Here is a 16519-nt window from a genome sequence, read left to right as displayed (position 1 = left end):
ATCTCCTTCTGAGTATATTCTATATAGTTAGTATACTGGTTTGAAAGAAGGGTTATGCTTGCAAGTCCTGTCAGTATAATTAATTTGTGTGGCTGAAAAACTAAGCATAACTGTCCAAAACGTGGGCTTGGCCATTTGGCCATACTTCTTTAAAAGAATAACTTTAAAATGCGTATACAGAGCAGACACTGAGCTTCTGGGTCTTTCTGCTACAGGAAGTTGTGAAGGCAGACAGTGCCAGAAGCTTTAAAAACGGATTAGACAAATTCATAGACATTGCACCCATGAACCAATACTGGAAGGATTAGACAAGGATGCACCAGCTGACATTTCTAGTACAGCAACCTCGGGGAAATACTAGAGGAATGGACTGCAGAAAGCAGCCAGCTCCTGTGCAGCTGCTCTTGCTGTTGTCAGAGACGGAATACTGCACTAGATGGACAGTGACCCAAGTCAGTAGAGGTTTTATGTTCCTAAAATTAGCATTAAAAAAAGGAAGCAAACATCTAGTTCTGAGGTAGATGATGTGAATGGTAAAACCTAGCAAAAAGAAGAACATCTTTTTTCCAATTTCATCATTATGAAAGTATTTGCATGAGTTTTGGGGCATAGAAATCGCATCTATCCTATCCTACTTCATATACCCAGGAAATTGCTTCCTTGTTTCTAGGAAAAAAAATACTTTTTAGAGTGCTCGATGTTTATTTCTGAACGCTTAAGGTGAGCATTGGTGACAGCTGTTGTCCTTATTAAAAGGCCGGTGAAAGCTGATGAAAAGTTAATGCATACATTGTCAATTTGCCTGGTGTTTGCATTTTTAAATTCCCTGGGCCATTAACAGATCTAACCTAGCTTTAGTGGTCATAAATAAATAGATGTAAATTGAAAGGTTTTTTTGGAACTTTTTGAAACCATTTTAAGCGGTGCCTGGGGGAATAAGTTTTGTGTGGACTGTGAAACCTCCTGAATGCATGCCTGTCCCATTAATACCTTAACAATTTCTGATATTCCAGAGTCTTCTCCCCTTCTCTCTCCCTGTTATCCTCTGCTTATCAGTTGAGGACCATATAGGGATGATTAGGTATTTAAGTTGTCATTGTCTCTATTAATAGCTCTGTATTAAGCTTTGGCCAGAAGCAGGTTAGGCTGCTATGAGGCAGGAAATGTTCTGCTTGTTTGCACACTTGTTCAGTGTGTCCTCAAAGATTTCAGCACTTCAGTTCCTTTATGGGAAGGAACAGCTAGAATGAAAGGTGGCCCTTTTTGCCCGCTTCCAGGTGTATGTAGTGCTGGAAGCGGTTGTGAGGAGTGCAGAAGGGGAGGCTGGAGCGTGAAGCCGAGTGAACTGCTGACGTTTTGTGATAGAGCAACCTTGCTGGGACAAAGCGGAGGGAGAGAATTTGTGGTTTATTGTGGTTACTCTTGGAAGGATGCTCTTCTCAGTCACTCTAGTTGTTTCTACCTGTTACCAGATAAGCACGTGCTACGTTGGAGATACACTGTGGAAGTACAATAGATCACATATAAAACCATGACTTTTAAACTAGAGACAAACTAATTGGGATGGAGAAGTACTGAAGCCTGGGAAGTACTCAGACTGGGAATATTAGCAGAGAGTCGTATTACTAGCAGTGGGACCTGAAGCTCATTTTCCTTAGTGGCCTGAAAATTTGGAAGTTCTGGTTACTGAAGAAGAGTATCCTGTTGTATGCAATCACAAACACAGATTGCTTCAGTACAGCAGGGCTTACCATCCCAGCGCTCCCTGTCTTGGTCCGTAAATGCTCCAAAGCAGAAACTAGTTAACTAGTCATAAAGAAGTGAAGTGTCACTCCATATAGTTGCTCTGTTCCTACTTGTGCCTGGTATCTAATTTTTAGCCCTTTCCTATGAATTATATTCAGAATATCCTGTGACCCAGATAAAATTATCTTCCAAAATTATGATGATTGACATCCCACATGGGACACCTCCACATGGGCACGCTGTCCAGCTTTCCCTTCTTTCTTTACTTAAGATAACAATAAGATAAAATAAATTGGTAATTCTTCCTCTTTAATTAAGTTGGTTTGTTGTTTTTTTTTGGTTTTAAGTATGATCAAAGAGGAAAATTTGCTGCTTAACAAAAAAGATATCCATGCAGTAAACTGGGATAAGTAATTACTGTGTTCAGGGTTTTTCTCTAAATGTAAGCAGGACAAAGTCAAAGAGTTTTCCTTTATTTTTTCAGTATGCAGCTTTTGCTTTTTTGTTTTTTGTTTTTTATGGGGCAGTTAATTCTTTTCTATGGATTCTTCTGAATTAGTAGCTGTCTTTCTGCGTGACAACAATATTATCTCCTATGCTAAAATAATGTCTTTTTAATAACCAAGAAAGGCAAGAAAAGATCTTGATCCAAGTGGTCAGTTAATTAACTACTTTATTCCCTCCTCTACAGAATATACTGAGCCTGAGCTCTATCCCTGTGTAGCTTTCAATGTAGAATTAGAAAAGTTTTAGCCCTGGATAAGGGGAAGTTATCTGTGACTGAAGCTCAGAGGTAGCCTCTTAGTCTAGCCTAGATTTGCCATGTTCCTGCCCGAATAGAATTGATTAATTTTGTCCTAGAGCTATGCTGAAAAATGGTGGTTCTTAACACTTCCGATCAGAGGTGGTTTTGCTGGAATTAGTCAGTATAGCCGTTTGAAGATATACAAGGCAAATGTCTTCAAAGTTATCTGTCCTGAGATACCTGCAAGAAAATACTATCTAAAAAGTGGGGGGAAAATAATTGGCAGAAAATTAGTTTAAAAAAAGAAAAAGAAAAGGTTTTAACCAATTGCAGAATTAGAAAACCTTCAGCCAGTACCTGATACGCAGTTAGTAAGCTTTAAAGCACATCTCCTGTAAGTTAAATAGTAGAGGGAGAGGAAGAAGGATACTTAAATGTAGGTTGTCCTCCAAAAGTCTATAAATAAAGTTACATTTCTGCTATTATCATTATTGCTTTGTGTGTCTTAAAGGCCTTTCTCTGTGAATGAAACAATATTGTAAAAACAGAAGTAAAGAAGTACCAGTGTTAAATATAGCTGACAGTAAAGTTTACTGATCAATGCAAAAGATCTTGTGGGGAAAAAAATCACTTTAAAATATACGTAGCAGTAAGAAACAACTCCGCATGTAGTCCAGTTAACGTTTATTTTTGAATATTATTATTCCACTGAATACCCTGTCCATCACAGGCAGATATTGTTAGCTTTAGAGAATAACGCACAGATAGGTTTGGGCTGTTGCTCATTTTCTTATCAGTGCAGTGTTTATTATAAGCAGTGATAAAATAGTATTGTCTGGACGTTAGTTGTTCCTATGAGCTCTTAAACCTAAATAGTCAAAAATTTTGTTGCCTTGCTGTCTGCTTTTTCCAAAACACAGCTGTTGCAGAAACAGTGGGAGACTTTATTTATCTCTTGCGACTGTTTGCAGACTTGCTGAATGAGCCTGTTGCTTTAAATGGATTGACCCTTTGACTAATGAGTCATGATTTTCCGGTGCTTAAATACTAATCCAAAATGCAAAACCAATTGGCTGCTGGAGCTGTAGACTGTTGATTCCAAGTATTTAATTTCACTTTACTGTACTTATGAGACTATGGTTAGTGAAGTAGTCGGGAATATGAGTAACCTCAGTCTTCTGCTAGGGTTTCATATGTGACTACTACGCATTTCTCTGTTTGTAATTTTTTGCTCTTATGTATGTAGTTCTGTTTTTCTCCTCTCGCTTTTCCTCTCGCTTTTCCTCTCGCTTTTCCTCTCGCTTTTCCTCTCGCTTTTCCTCTCGCTTTTCCTCTCGCTTTTCCTCTCGCTTTTCCTCTCGCTTTTCCTCTCGCTTTTCCTCTCGCTTTTCCTCTCGCTTTTCCTCTCGCTTTTCCTCTCGCTTTTCCTCTCGCTTTTCCTCTCGCTTTTCCTCTCGCTTTTCCTCTCGCTTTTCCTCTCGCTTTTCCTCTCGCTTTTCCTCTCGCTTTTCCTCTCGCTTTTCCTCTCGCTTTTCCTCTCGCTTTTCCTCTCGCTTTTCCTCTCGCTTTTCCTCTCGCTTTTCCTCTCGCTTTTCCTCTCGCTTTTCCTCTCGCTTTTCCTCTCGCTTTTCCTCTCGCTTTTCCTCTCGCTTTTCCTCTCGCTTTTCCTCTCGCTTTTCCTCTCGCTTTTCCTCTCGCTTTTCCTCTCGCTTTTCCTCTCGCTTTTCCTCTCGCTTTTCCTCTCGCTTTTCCTCTCGCTTTTCCTCTCGCTTTTCCTCTCGCTTTTCCTCTCGCTTTTCCTCTCGCTTTTCCTCTCGCTTTTCCTCTCGCTTTTCCTCTCGCTTTTCCTCTCGCTTTTCCTCTCGCTTTTCCTCTCGCTTTTCCTCTCGCTTTTCCTCTCGCTTTTCCTCTCGCTTTTCCTCTCGCTTTTCCTCTCGCTTTTCCTCTCGCTTTTCCTCTCGCTTTTCCTCTCGCTTTTCCTCTCGCTTTTCCTCTCGCTTTTCCTCTCGCTTTTCCTCTCGCTTTTCCTCTCGCTTTTCCTCTCGCTTTTCCTCTCGCGGAAAAACAATCTAACAAAGTGTGTTCTCAGCAGTTGAAGACTTCATTGATTCATCTGTAGCATAGCATTTTTTTACTGAATATGTTATTTTTGGATGCATCTTATCAGCATGAGTGATAATTTAGTGAAAAATTAAGATGTGTCTCTGTTAGTTACAGGATGAAGAACGCAGACGGCAGCAACAGTTGGAAGAAATGCGCAAGCGAGAAGCAGAAGATAGGGCCAGGCAGGAGGAAGAGCGACGACAGCAAGAGGAGGAGCGAACCAGAAGAGAGGCTGAAGAAAAGGTTATGGTCTTCTGAGTGCAGCAGGAATTTCTTATAGGCCTCTCTTGTTTAGTCTGGCCAGTAGCAGCTCAGTTTTGAGTCGGCAGGGGTTGAATACAGTAACGTTAGCCTAGTGATAACATTCGTGGCCCAAGGTTTCATTCCCCCCCCCACCCCCCCCCAAAAAAAGTGAGTGATTAAAAAAATATCCTAATTTGTAGTTGTTGGAGTTCGCTGATATTTCACGAATAATACGGTAGAAATCCTAGTGGTAGCTTTTTTGCAGTGAAGTGTTTGACTTCAGAGCCTTTTCTGAAAGTTATGGCAGAAATCAGCTATATCTCCTGACTCTTTAGTGCCCGATATGACATTCCTACCCTCTTTGGTAACGGCTGAGTTAGTAGTGTTGGGCTTTTGTGGTGTCTCAGGGATGATACTTAATGAAACATTTTTTCAATAATTGTTTTATATGTGTGTGTATGTATATATAAAAAATATATAAATACGTTTACACATAAACACACACACACACACACACAGAGGGGAATGAAAATATGAAGTATTGTGACGTAGAGAAAAATATTCCACGTTGTCTTTACTTTTCGACTATAAGAAAAAAGGGAACTTGTTTAATTGGGTTTTAGAAAGGAAGAAAGTAATTATAGCAGATAACTAACTCATTGTGCAATCAAGTATTTCGAGTATATTGCAGAAATACAGGCTTCTAGATTCCTTCAGAACTTCACACATGAAATTGAGAAGTTTTATTATTCAAAATTGGAAGACAAAGCACCTCATTTGACTTTTAGCATGTTTGTTAATCCTCTTTCTCCCTAGAGAAGATTAAAAACTTTCATGTTAGTAAAACTGATTTTTGAATGAAGAAAGAGGCTAGCTTTTAATGTCAAGAGAAATTTCTTCTTGGAAGATTGAGCAAAATTTGAGGAGGAAAACAAACTTTAAAATTTTCACTACTTTGAATTACTTTTATTGGATTATGTTAATGTTTCATTAGATTGTTTTCTCTACGCAGTATGGGTTGATGAGTAGAGAAGAGCTAGGTTGTGGGTTGGTGACAGGCAACAAATGAGGAAGTTTTATCTGGACTTGAGAAAGTACGTAAACGTATGCTGCAGGAAATAAAACTGAGCTTGCCAGCCAAAAAATTTGGTCAGAAACAGGCTTTCTTGATTTCCGACAGTGATGTGATGCAGTCAAATGACATTTGGATCACACAGTTGAAAGGTTTTTCACTGACAGATCTTGACCAAGATGGTTGTACATTTACCAACTCCGAATTCAGTAGCATCTGAGTACTGTAATGGCTTTTGCAGAGTAGTACGGAGAAATGAGTTTTGTGCCTGCAGTCTAGATAAAATGACAAGATCAGATCATTTTTTTTAGGATAACTGATAACTGACTCAAGGTGTTGAGCACGTGAAGAGAACTTTTTTTAAAAGAAATACTGGGAATAAAAGCAAAAAGGGATGTTGTTCAAAGTGTCAAGTATTTCCAACACAGGTCGTAGCATGTGTAGGCAAATGATGTTTTTTGTAACATCTGATTTCAAAATTAGATGTTACAAAACTTTTTTTCACTGGTTATCAAACTAACTACAGAATAGACCCCTGTGATGCATGTAGCACATTACAATGTGGCTTAGACAAGAGCTGAACAAAATTAAATGCTATTAAATTAGCGAACAGTAAAAATCTTTTAAACTGGAAAAATACATAGAAAATATTTCATGACCTTTTCAAACAGTAGCCTCACTATCAAGAGCATAGTTTTTTTATATAAATTTGTTTTTAAAAAAGTCATTTGATACCTTTTTTTAAAAAGTTCTAATTTGATTTTATGTGAAAGTAATTTTCTTGATGTTTATAATAAAAGCATTTTTTAAAAAGCTTTTATTTATTTATTTAAGGAGTCATTTATATTCCAAGGTTCTCTTGATTAATGTATATTAGATAAGCATATAGCAAAATTATAAAGTTCCTTTTTAAGGTGGTAGTTAATTTTAGTTATTTTCTTTCCCACAGATTCTTTACAGCTTTAGTAAATCCAACCTTTATGAATTGTAGTTACATTTCTAGTAATGAATACTGGAAATGCCCTTAGTTCGCATAGGCAATTATCTTAGCACAGGCAGTGATAAATCCAGAAATAACAGTAAAGTTGTGTTACAAGTTACTGGCTCTTTTTTTTTTTTTTTTTTTTTTTTTTAAATAGTAGTGAATGTTCTTTGTATGACTTGGTATAGATGTCTCATTGCCAGAAAAGGAGGGGGGGAAAAAAAAGGGTAACTCTGGAGAAGTTAAATCTCTCTTAGACTGAAATGTCCATCTTTCTGATCACTGTGTTTTTGTTTCCTCTGGACCTGCAGAGGCGACAGGAAGAGGAGTATTACAATCGCTTAGAGGCTGAAAGGCGCAGACAGCACGATGAAGCAGAGCGAAGATTACTGGAACCTGACGAGCCTGGTCTGTACAGACCTCCGCTTCCACGGGAATATGAACTCCCATCCCCAACCCCTTCATCTAACGCTCCTCCTCCCCCACCTCAGCGAAACACCTCTTACCTCAAAACACAGGTCCTCTCCCCTGACACGATTTATACTGCCAAGTTTGTTGCATACAATGATGATGATGAGGAGGAGGATTCCAATCTAGCAGGTCAGGATAAGTACTCCAGCACAAGAAAATCTTATGGTGACTTTCTTCCTGCCACCCTTAAGCCACAGCAGCCCTCCCGCCAGCCTCGCCCAGTTTCAGATGGCCTCTTTCTTTCCAACTCATTCCAGCCATCTCCAGTCAATGCCAACAGTACTGCTGCCAAAAAAAGCCAACCCCCGCCCCCACCAAACAAACCGAGTTTCATCCATGCCAGCAGCTCTAAAGGTAGAGATCGTGAAATCAGAATCTTTTCTACAGAACTATCTTCAAGTTTTCTGCTCTGGTGCTGTAGATTTATTCACTTACTCTGTGATATTTTTTTTTTAATTTTTTTTCCACTCAATCACTATATTTTCGCTATGGTGATCTAACTTAAATCCTGATAATAATGCAAGTCCTCCCATTTTTAATTGTTTGATCTCTCAAATTTCCTTGTTCCTTACTCAAACTCTTTTAAAACAAAAATTCATCTTTTACCCAATGAATCAGAAATGATTTTAACTTTTACTCAATCAATTCAAAGTACTGTTGGTTTTGGCTTTCACTCTGTATCGTTCAGTGATTTGTTTTGTACAGTTGACTCCTAGTTACTTAGGTCTTTTAGAAGTGCGTCTTTCTTGAACAGAAGAAACCTTTTCTAAAGGGTCCATGAAGGGAGCTTATCTTCTGCTTTCATTTTTGGTAGCCGGGCCTCTTCTAATTTCCATAGCATGTGCAAATGGCTTTAAAAATGACCTTTGTGGACATGGTTCTAAAATACACAAGGACCAAGAGACGTGCGGGGGAGGCAGTAAGATTAATGTGTTAGGAGCCATTTCTGTACTTGTGCTTCATTCAGTGCAGTTTGCTTGCAAAGGGGGGCAAAAATTTCATCTTAGCATTTTTTGCCTTGATCATCCCCTCTGCAGTCTTATACTTCTTTGTCTACTCATTTCCTTTCCCTGGTAACTCCAAGCGGGCAACCGTAATGGAGCTGAATTTCAAATAGAGCTCTACTTATTACTGACTTCAGCATCATATTTTTTCCTGCAGAGTACTAGTTTAGCTATACTCATAAATTCAAAGCTAATTCAGTCCAAAGTTCTGTGCTAAATTTTTGGATATCATGGCCATGTAGGAGAAATCTTACATACATCACTCTTGGAGTAGAATTCATAGAGACACATACTCAAAGTCAGTGTGCACCTTATGAATACAAGACTTTATTTTTAAATAGCAGCATCTGCTAGCTCTACCCCTACATATATGTTATTCTTCTGTATTCTTCTGACGAGAAGTGTGGTCGTGACATTTCCGTAATTCTCTCTTTTACTTGTGGTGGTACAATAGAATTCGATAGATGGCTGACAACCAATTCCCGATGACCAAGTCATTCTTCTAAAATGCGCAGGGTAATCACCTGAGAAAGCAAGGGAAGGTGTTCATGCTGACTTCTAGCTGAATGACTAGCTTGTTTACTGGATTCAAATCTCGGTGAGGAATCAGGAAGCCTACGATAGGGTGATATTCACTTTTTTGGCTACCTAATGAATTATGAAAAACTCTCATTTTCTTTAATGATAGGTGTGGTGTATTCTGGTCATAGAGACCATACTAGCTTCAGAGCAGATTTCATTTTTCAGAAGCACTTCTAATCCAGCTACAGTAGTGAACGAATGTGACTTAGGATGTGTATGAGGCCATGCAAGTATGTGATACTATGAGCTACCTGTCTGCATCCTTTTCAGTTAAGGCTCAAGTCATTGTTTTCCAGCAAGACATCTTTTTCTTTGCAGGGCAAATTGGCTTCTGCTACAGCTGGAATGCTTCCGGTGCCAGAGAGGAGTTCTGCACAGCATTATGTAGTTTTAATATTGCTCATAGGTCAGTTGATACACTCAGTTATAATTACTGTCCAACTGATACAGTTGACGCTTAGCAGTTTCACTGTTTTGGGTCTCTACGCCACACAGGTCGCATAAAGGGCATCCGCACTGATACTCACTTAAAGAAAAAAATGTTTATTTTTCCCTGGTGTTTCCTGTGAGATCTCTTGATGTTATAGTCCCTATGGATTCTGCAAGTCCATCTGCCACTCCTGTCCTGCTTTGTCACTGTTTCTAAACCCCAAAGGAAGATGAGGGAAATCTTGACTTTTCAGTCTGTTGTCATGAGACTGGAGTATAACTAGACACTGTACGTTTTACGGACACCAATATGTGCTAATATTACCAATGCAAATAATTCAGTTATGTGTGCCTTCAAGTTGCTGTCTATATGCAATACGTAACCTTGAGAAAGCACAGTTTCTTTTTCACTGTCAACTAGTCACCTCTTTAACAGTGCGTGCAAGCCCTCTGAAAAACCCATGAGCTTTGATTTCAAATCATAGTTTTGTTGTATCAGAAGAATTCTTGCTTTGAGCTCCTTATAGCACATACAATTAATGACTTAAAATTAAAGGCAAAACTACAGGAAAAATACCTCAAAACACTCACTATGATGTTAGCTTGCTTTTAGAAATATTCTGGACCAAGCTTCTGTCCACACTGAATTTCTGTTCTTTCAAAATACTTCCCCTTTTCTGGAAATTCTTATTTGAAACTGACTAGAACTGAACATAAAACCTGCCTTCCATCACAGCACATAGGCTTCCAAAGACCCAGACTTCCCTTCCTTGCTTGGCACTTCGAAGGCTGTACATGTAATAAATTAAGTAACTCTAGAACCATCAATCACTGGTTGGCACCATCTCTCTTACCTCTCCCATCATCTGCAATCCAGTATGTCATTTCATCTTTAATTGCATTTCTCAACCCTGCTTTCTGTTAATTTTTATGAAGAAATGAGCCTCAAGAAAGTGAAATGTTTGGTGATATTTTTTGTGTATGGGTTTTTCCTCGAAAATAATCAAAAGGACAATCTACAAAGATTTGTTTAGATTTTTGGTAACAATTAAGGAATATTGTAGTATGATGCTTCGCCTTTAATAACCTAATTCATAAACCATACAACTAATTCTGAATACTCTTATTTCATAATTTTTAAAATAGCCATGAGAACAGGTTAACTTCACCTGATTGCTCAAGCTTCTCTGAAGACTGCCTGCGTAACGTACAAAGCCGTTTGCACAAAATGCAGAATTCACTGTGCAGTTTGCCATCTCCCATCTCGCTGGCTCTGTTACATTACTGTCCTTTACAGCTCTCTTCTGTTCTGAATGTTAACTCTAGTAAACCACGCTTCTGCAAATTTTGCTCTCGTACCTTCTTCCACTGAGTTGTTTCAGATATATTTAAAACTACTGGGTCTGCCAACTAACCCTCCCCTTCACCCCTAAAAAAGCCAACACCCAAATGAAAACGACTGTCTTTAAAGTAGTTGAAAGTGTGAACCACAGCATTTGGATCCAGACTTTTCAAAGTGGGGATGGATATTGTAAGCATGTGAGATTTAAGCCTGGGGGAGGAAAAAAAAAAAACAACTTAATATTTCTGGCCAACCTAGTACGATTTGATCTATAACGACTTTTTGGTGGAAAAAATTCAACCTACAGCACATTAGCTAAATTTGTGTGTTCCAGTATTATGCTGTCCCTTTTCCTTTACTATTTGTGAGATGTTATGTACACCAGTGGAAGAAGCAACCATTTCCTTTTGTACAGAAGAAGGTTCACAAGACATAACATATACAACATGGAGACCAGAACTGTCTAAAAAGAAATGAGTGTTGCGCTGACAGTTCTTTTGACTTTCCTGACAGTTATTAAGAGAATGCAGTCTTAAACGCTGATTAAATTATTAAGCTTTTGATTGGAAAGAAGAGGTTTTGTCTTGTGACCTTTAGAAAGGATTAATATACTGTGTAAAAACCATGTGTATCTTGTATTAATTTAAACCAGAGGTGCAGTGCTTTAAGATATTTGCTTGAAATTTAAAAAAAAAAAAAAAAAGTGTGGGGGGGCATCTTCTAGGTAGTAAAATCTTAGGTAATCTGACTAAACAGAGACAAAAGTTTTGGCTCTGCTGAATTGCAAAGATGGTATGCACTAATCCCACGTTACTTTTTATTCTCATAAATAGAGCAGCTGCAGCTAATTTATTTCCTGTAGAACTTGTTACAGGATAGTCAAGTGAGTATGTAACGAGTTTTAATGTCTGTCTTACAGTGAGCCATAAGATAAACACCATTATGTGATATGAGTTGAATAGTTTAAATAAAGTGTGTTCTGACTCAATAAATAAAATTAGGAATAAGAAATTACAATTTTTTTGAGGGGGGGATAGAATTTAGTAGTATGGACTTCAAATATGTTACAGGTCAGATGACCCTCCAAATTATTTCTGACTCTAGTTTGAGGTTATTTCTTGAAAGAAGCACTGCACCTTGTAGAAGTAAAATGTAAAACTTCTGTATTGTAACTGCTATTCTTCAACTGTCACTTCTTCTTTTGCATAAGGAATAAATTCATACACTGGATCTACAGGAGCAACTGTTGGGGCCCATGAAATTTATCGGGATCCAAGAGACAAAAGATCTAAGAGGTGAGGTGCAGGAGTCCGTTAAGTGTTAACTTTGATTCATGTGATTTGGCTAACTTCTGCAGTATTTTCTGCTCTTGAGGGTTCTGCAGTGGGTTGAGGAGTGTCTTGGATTGCTACAGAATACAAACAAGTTCTATGCATCTTAGTGATCTGACTATACTGAATGATCATTGCAGATGAACAACTTCAGCTGTTTTAGGTGTATTTATAAATCTGAACAGTACATCAAATGAGCCTCTTACCAAGTTTGCAGTAAGCAAAGTAATATGGCCTATATTTTATATATGAGTGGCAAGCTTTCCTGTGTAGTGCATTAAAGATGCCGCTGAGCTTTGGCTAGGATTCTCTAGGAGCTGTTAGTCCTGTTCACGCAGACCTCTTAATATGCAGTTAATGTTTCAGTGGAGTGTGCAGAGCAGAGACTTTTTGGAGCTAAAAGTCAAACTCCTTCTGATCAAGGAATTGAAATACATTCTTAAAGATTTGTTATATGTGAGTTAATCACAGATGTATTGTTACAGCTACTTAGAGGAGACTGATAAGAGTGATTTGAGATCGTCATTGTGGTGGCTAGAAACACTTTATATGAAAAAGTAGATAGCTGCAAGGATGGAGATAAGTGAAAGAAGCCGGTCCGTTATCGCACTGGAAGCTTTGCTGGTATAGAATAGAACGTAGAGGTGATGCAACCCCTGTAGCACACCGCAGTACTAGTAGTTTTATTTACCAGTATGTAAAAGCTTTGTATTCCAGTGCTTTTTCCTAGATACATGCTACTGTAGAAAGTCATGCGAATTTAGTCATAACGCTAATGCTGTGCTAATACAGACCGGACCTTAGTTACACCTGCACTTTTCTTTAAAAATTGACAAGTGATTTCATTCACATTTATGTGCTGAAGTTAGTCATGAGCTGTCTCTTATGATTTGTCTAAATGATAGCTCAATGTCAGAATAAAGGGCAAATGTGGAGGGACACAACCTTACAGAATACTAAACTTAGAATCTTTTGCTAGTCAAGACTACCAGTTAATACATTTGTCATTGAGAATTTATATATTTAAGCTTATCTTGAGCTAGAATTATAACAAAGGCTTTTTTTTTTTTTTTTCCTTTTCCAGTCAAGATGCAGATTTACCTGGAGCACCAGAAAACTTGACGTTCAGGGAACGCCAACGACTTTTTTCACAGGGTCAGGATGTATCCAATAAAGTAAAAGCTTCTAGAAAATTAATGGAACTGGAAAATGAGTTGAACACAAAATAAAGATTAAAGCACCTTATCAGATGTAACTGAAAGATCTCTGAATTGATGGCTTGAGATGGGGGGGCTCTGCTAATGAACAGAAAATGAATATTTTCTGAAAAGAGAGTTTGATTCCTCTATATCTAAGACTGTTAATTAAAGATTTAGAGATGCTGCAATAGCAAGAAAACTGATTGCTTTACCAGGAGCTCATGGTTTATACAATTAAAGCACTGTAAAATTTTAAAGATATGAATCACGTGAAGGTAACTTTCTTTCCTTCTCTTTTTGGGGTTAAGTTCTTGTGCACCAGACCAAGTAGCACTTGTCAAAGATAAGTTCTGTTTCCTGGTGTTTTACAGACACACTTTTGTTTTAGCTGCTGAGCAGAGAGAGTGAGAATAGCTTGAACTGCCCAAACTAAACTGTGCACTAGATACTAGTATTTAGGTTGTTTGTTTGATAAGAAACCAGTATCTGGAGCACCTTAATAAGGCTTTATATGCAAGTTTGACATACTGCATACATTTTTGCTGTTCATACAGTGATTAGCATATCAGTACAGATCTTACCATTACTTAGTATTGTGATAACACATGTTCTCCAGACAAAACCTTGGAATAAAAACATTTCTACTCCTACAGATTTGCTGGGTCTAAAATGGATGCATAAGAATTTATCGGTAGTTTTGGAAAAGTTTATATGTAGATGCATCCCCAGTATATGTGCTTCAGACTTTTGAAAATGTGAAGATGAAAAATCTTGGGATATTTATCGTATTTGAAAATTACATAAGCAATAGATAGTAGGCTACATTAGTGTCCCTTTTACAGCTAGGACCAAAATGCTAGTTGTGTGTTTAAGGGAAGGAGTAACAATTGCAGTTCCAAAGGTAGCAGAACTGATGGATATGTTTTCCAAGGAAGGTAGAGTAGAAGGTGTTCGGCAACTAGATAAGGATTCATTAGAGTCTACTATTGTCAGTGCAGCAAATTTTTTTTTTTTTTTTTCCTGTGGAGGAGTAAACTGACATGTTAGAGAAAGACTGAAGTGTGAAGCATCAAATATAATACTGCTGGCTGGAAGTGGAAAGTTAGTTGAGGTAGTTAACTGACCTGGTGTGCTGGCAGCAAACAGTCTCTACTTAACGTTCAGAAAGTAGTTCTTGTAAGCTCCTCTCTAATCTATCTGGCTTTACTAACATCCTGTTACTGTTATATGAAAGATATTTTTGGCAGTTCAAGCTATTTCTTCACACTGTAATAGCCTTATTTAATTTTAAATTGTTAATCTTTTTCCTCCCACTGTTTCTTCAGCTATGCATATGTGGCTGATGATGCTGGGGATAAGGACCTCATCGGAGTTTTTCTCATTGTGTGATGTTAAGACAATATATGTTGTGATTCCAAACAAATTTTCTATTTGAAAAAGCCCTTTACTGGCTTTAGATGATTTTTTTTTTCCTGTATCATATTGTTCTCTTATAAATATATATTTAGGGAATTGTGCACACTTCCAAATACAGAGGGGTAGACTTTCACTGCCTTAGGAAAGAAATCACTTTTAATAAGAGTTGTATGATAAATGCAAGTTAATGAAAATTGGAGTGTAAATATTTTTTACGTATTTCAGGTTTCTTATTTGAAAGTGTGCTTTTACCGTTTCACCTGTTAAATATGAAGTAGGAGATTAAACTGGTTCAAAGTGTTAATGAAGGATTTGCATGCTTGCTATGTCTGTTAATCAGGAAAAGCAAGCCTCTCCCAATTTATCTTGAGAACACTAGCAGCCTTACAGTGACACATTTTTCTTAGGGAAAAAAAAACTTAGGCTGTGGCTGAATTACTGTTGCTGCTAGAATCTGAAAAAGGCTTAGCAAAAAAAATATCTATAACCTTCAGTTGAGTGGATTTGGCCGCTATTGGGCATTCGGGTCAAGTGTGAATATGTGTAAAAGTGCTTTTCATATTTGTCTGTGCATTATTATGAAAAACATCAAAACTGCTGTAGTTTCCCATTTCTACTGTATTTCACTTGCAACCTATTTTTAATAAAGTTTGTATTGTATTTAACTTTGCATTAAATGTTTTTGAACTGTTTGTTATCTGATCCTACATTTATAACAGTATTATTGTAAACACATGGGCCTCTTCTTAGATGTTTTGGCTTACCTGTACTATTAAAACACACTTCTATGCAGAGTCGGTATATATCATAATGAACAGACAAAAACCTCAAATTAATTTTACATGGAGAATCAAAAATAAGGATAATTCAGATGAAGACTGGAAATAATGCCTTGGCCTGGTGTTGGTAAGTATCTCTATCAGCAACAAGAAAAACTTAATGAAACAGTAAATATTGGTGAGGTCAATTATGCAGGTTAGTCTTTGTGTTCTGATGGATGTAGTGTATTTGCATCCACCTCAAGTGCAAAGTTTTATTTCTAGGAGCAAAGAGGAACCTGGATCGCAACATCTTTTGGAAAAGGTCATCATGAATAATGAGAACCAGTCTCCATTGTGATTGCTGTGGTCAAAAATGCATTTGATCTCTCTGTTTTGAACACAAGGACACAACTTTTTGTGGAATCATTCTGGAAGAATTTAGTTTTGGCAGACCTGGAAGTTTGGGAGGGAGGCTGAAATTTACTAAATAGTTTTGAATGAAGTTTGAGTTAAGGACTTGAGCTAGATTCATGAAATGAGCTATTAGGAATGGTGGTATTCCTCTTTATCATTGGATTAATGCAATTAGATCACCTGCCTCTTAAATGGCTAGGAGACAACAGTTTTAAGTTATTCTGCCTGGGGAAGTTGCGGGAGGAAAACATTTCCCTAGTGACACGCTCCAGATTCCTTGGGCTGTTGCCGAATGTTCACTGGAGCCAGGATTGAGAGCCATGTACATCTCTTTCCAGGTGAGTTCTGTAAAATCTCTCAAGTTGTAGGATCTACTCTCTGGACTTGTCAAAGAGACTAATGAAGGCATTCTGAATTTTAGTATTAGAAATGTGTTTATAAAAGCAGGGAAGAAGCTAAAAGAACTATAGAAACCCAGAAATTTGTTGCAAGGAAATAATCAGATAGGATGGCTGCCAAGATTCCTGCCTGTTAACTCCAGGACATTGCTGGGACTTTTGCCCGTGTTTTTGAGTCTGTAGCCACTGATTGTGAGAACGAGGCTAAAGAACTCTTAATTCTGATTATCAAATGTGTAGAAAAGGGGAACAATTCATTGTCCTTCTGTATGTTAGTCCCT

General features: G+C 37.8%; 1 protein-coding gene across 35 annotated transcripts in view; it reads left to right on the top strand.

The window, feature by feature from the left end:
* Positions 1-15342, top strand: part of AFDN (afadin, adherens junction formation factor) — a 142623-nt gene extending 127281 nt beyond the window's left edge. For 9 of the 35 annotated variants that reach the window (XM_068939151.1, XM_068939148.1, XM_068939150.1 and 6 more), the window contains 4 exons: positions 4703-4837; positions 7203-7716; positions 11930-12014; positions 13135-15342. In XM_068939151.1, coding sequence (XP_068795252.1) covers positions 4703-4837; positions 7203-7716; positions 11930-12014; positions 13135-13279 — 879 coding nt within the window. In that variant the 3' untranslated portion in view covers positions 13280-15342. The remainder of the gene's footprint in view (positions 1-4702; positions 4838-7202; positions 7717-11929; positions 12015-13134) is intronic. The other 26 variants (XM_068939173.1, XM_068939172.1, XM_068939171.1 and 23 more) reach the window with 5 other exon arrangements.
* Positions 15343-16519: the final 1177 nt, after the last annotated feature.

This window comes from Struthio camelus, chromosome 3 (assembly GCF_040807025.1).
Source record: "Struthio camelus isolate bStrCam1 chromosome 3, bStrCam1.hap1, whole genome shotgun sequence".
Lineage (NCBI taxonomy): Eukaryota > Metazoa > Chordata > Aves > Struthioniformes > Struthionidae > Struthio > Struthio camelus.
Note: the sequence above shows the minus strand (reverse complement) of the source record. Positions and strands in the feature narration are given on the sequence as shown.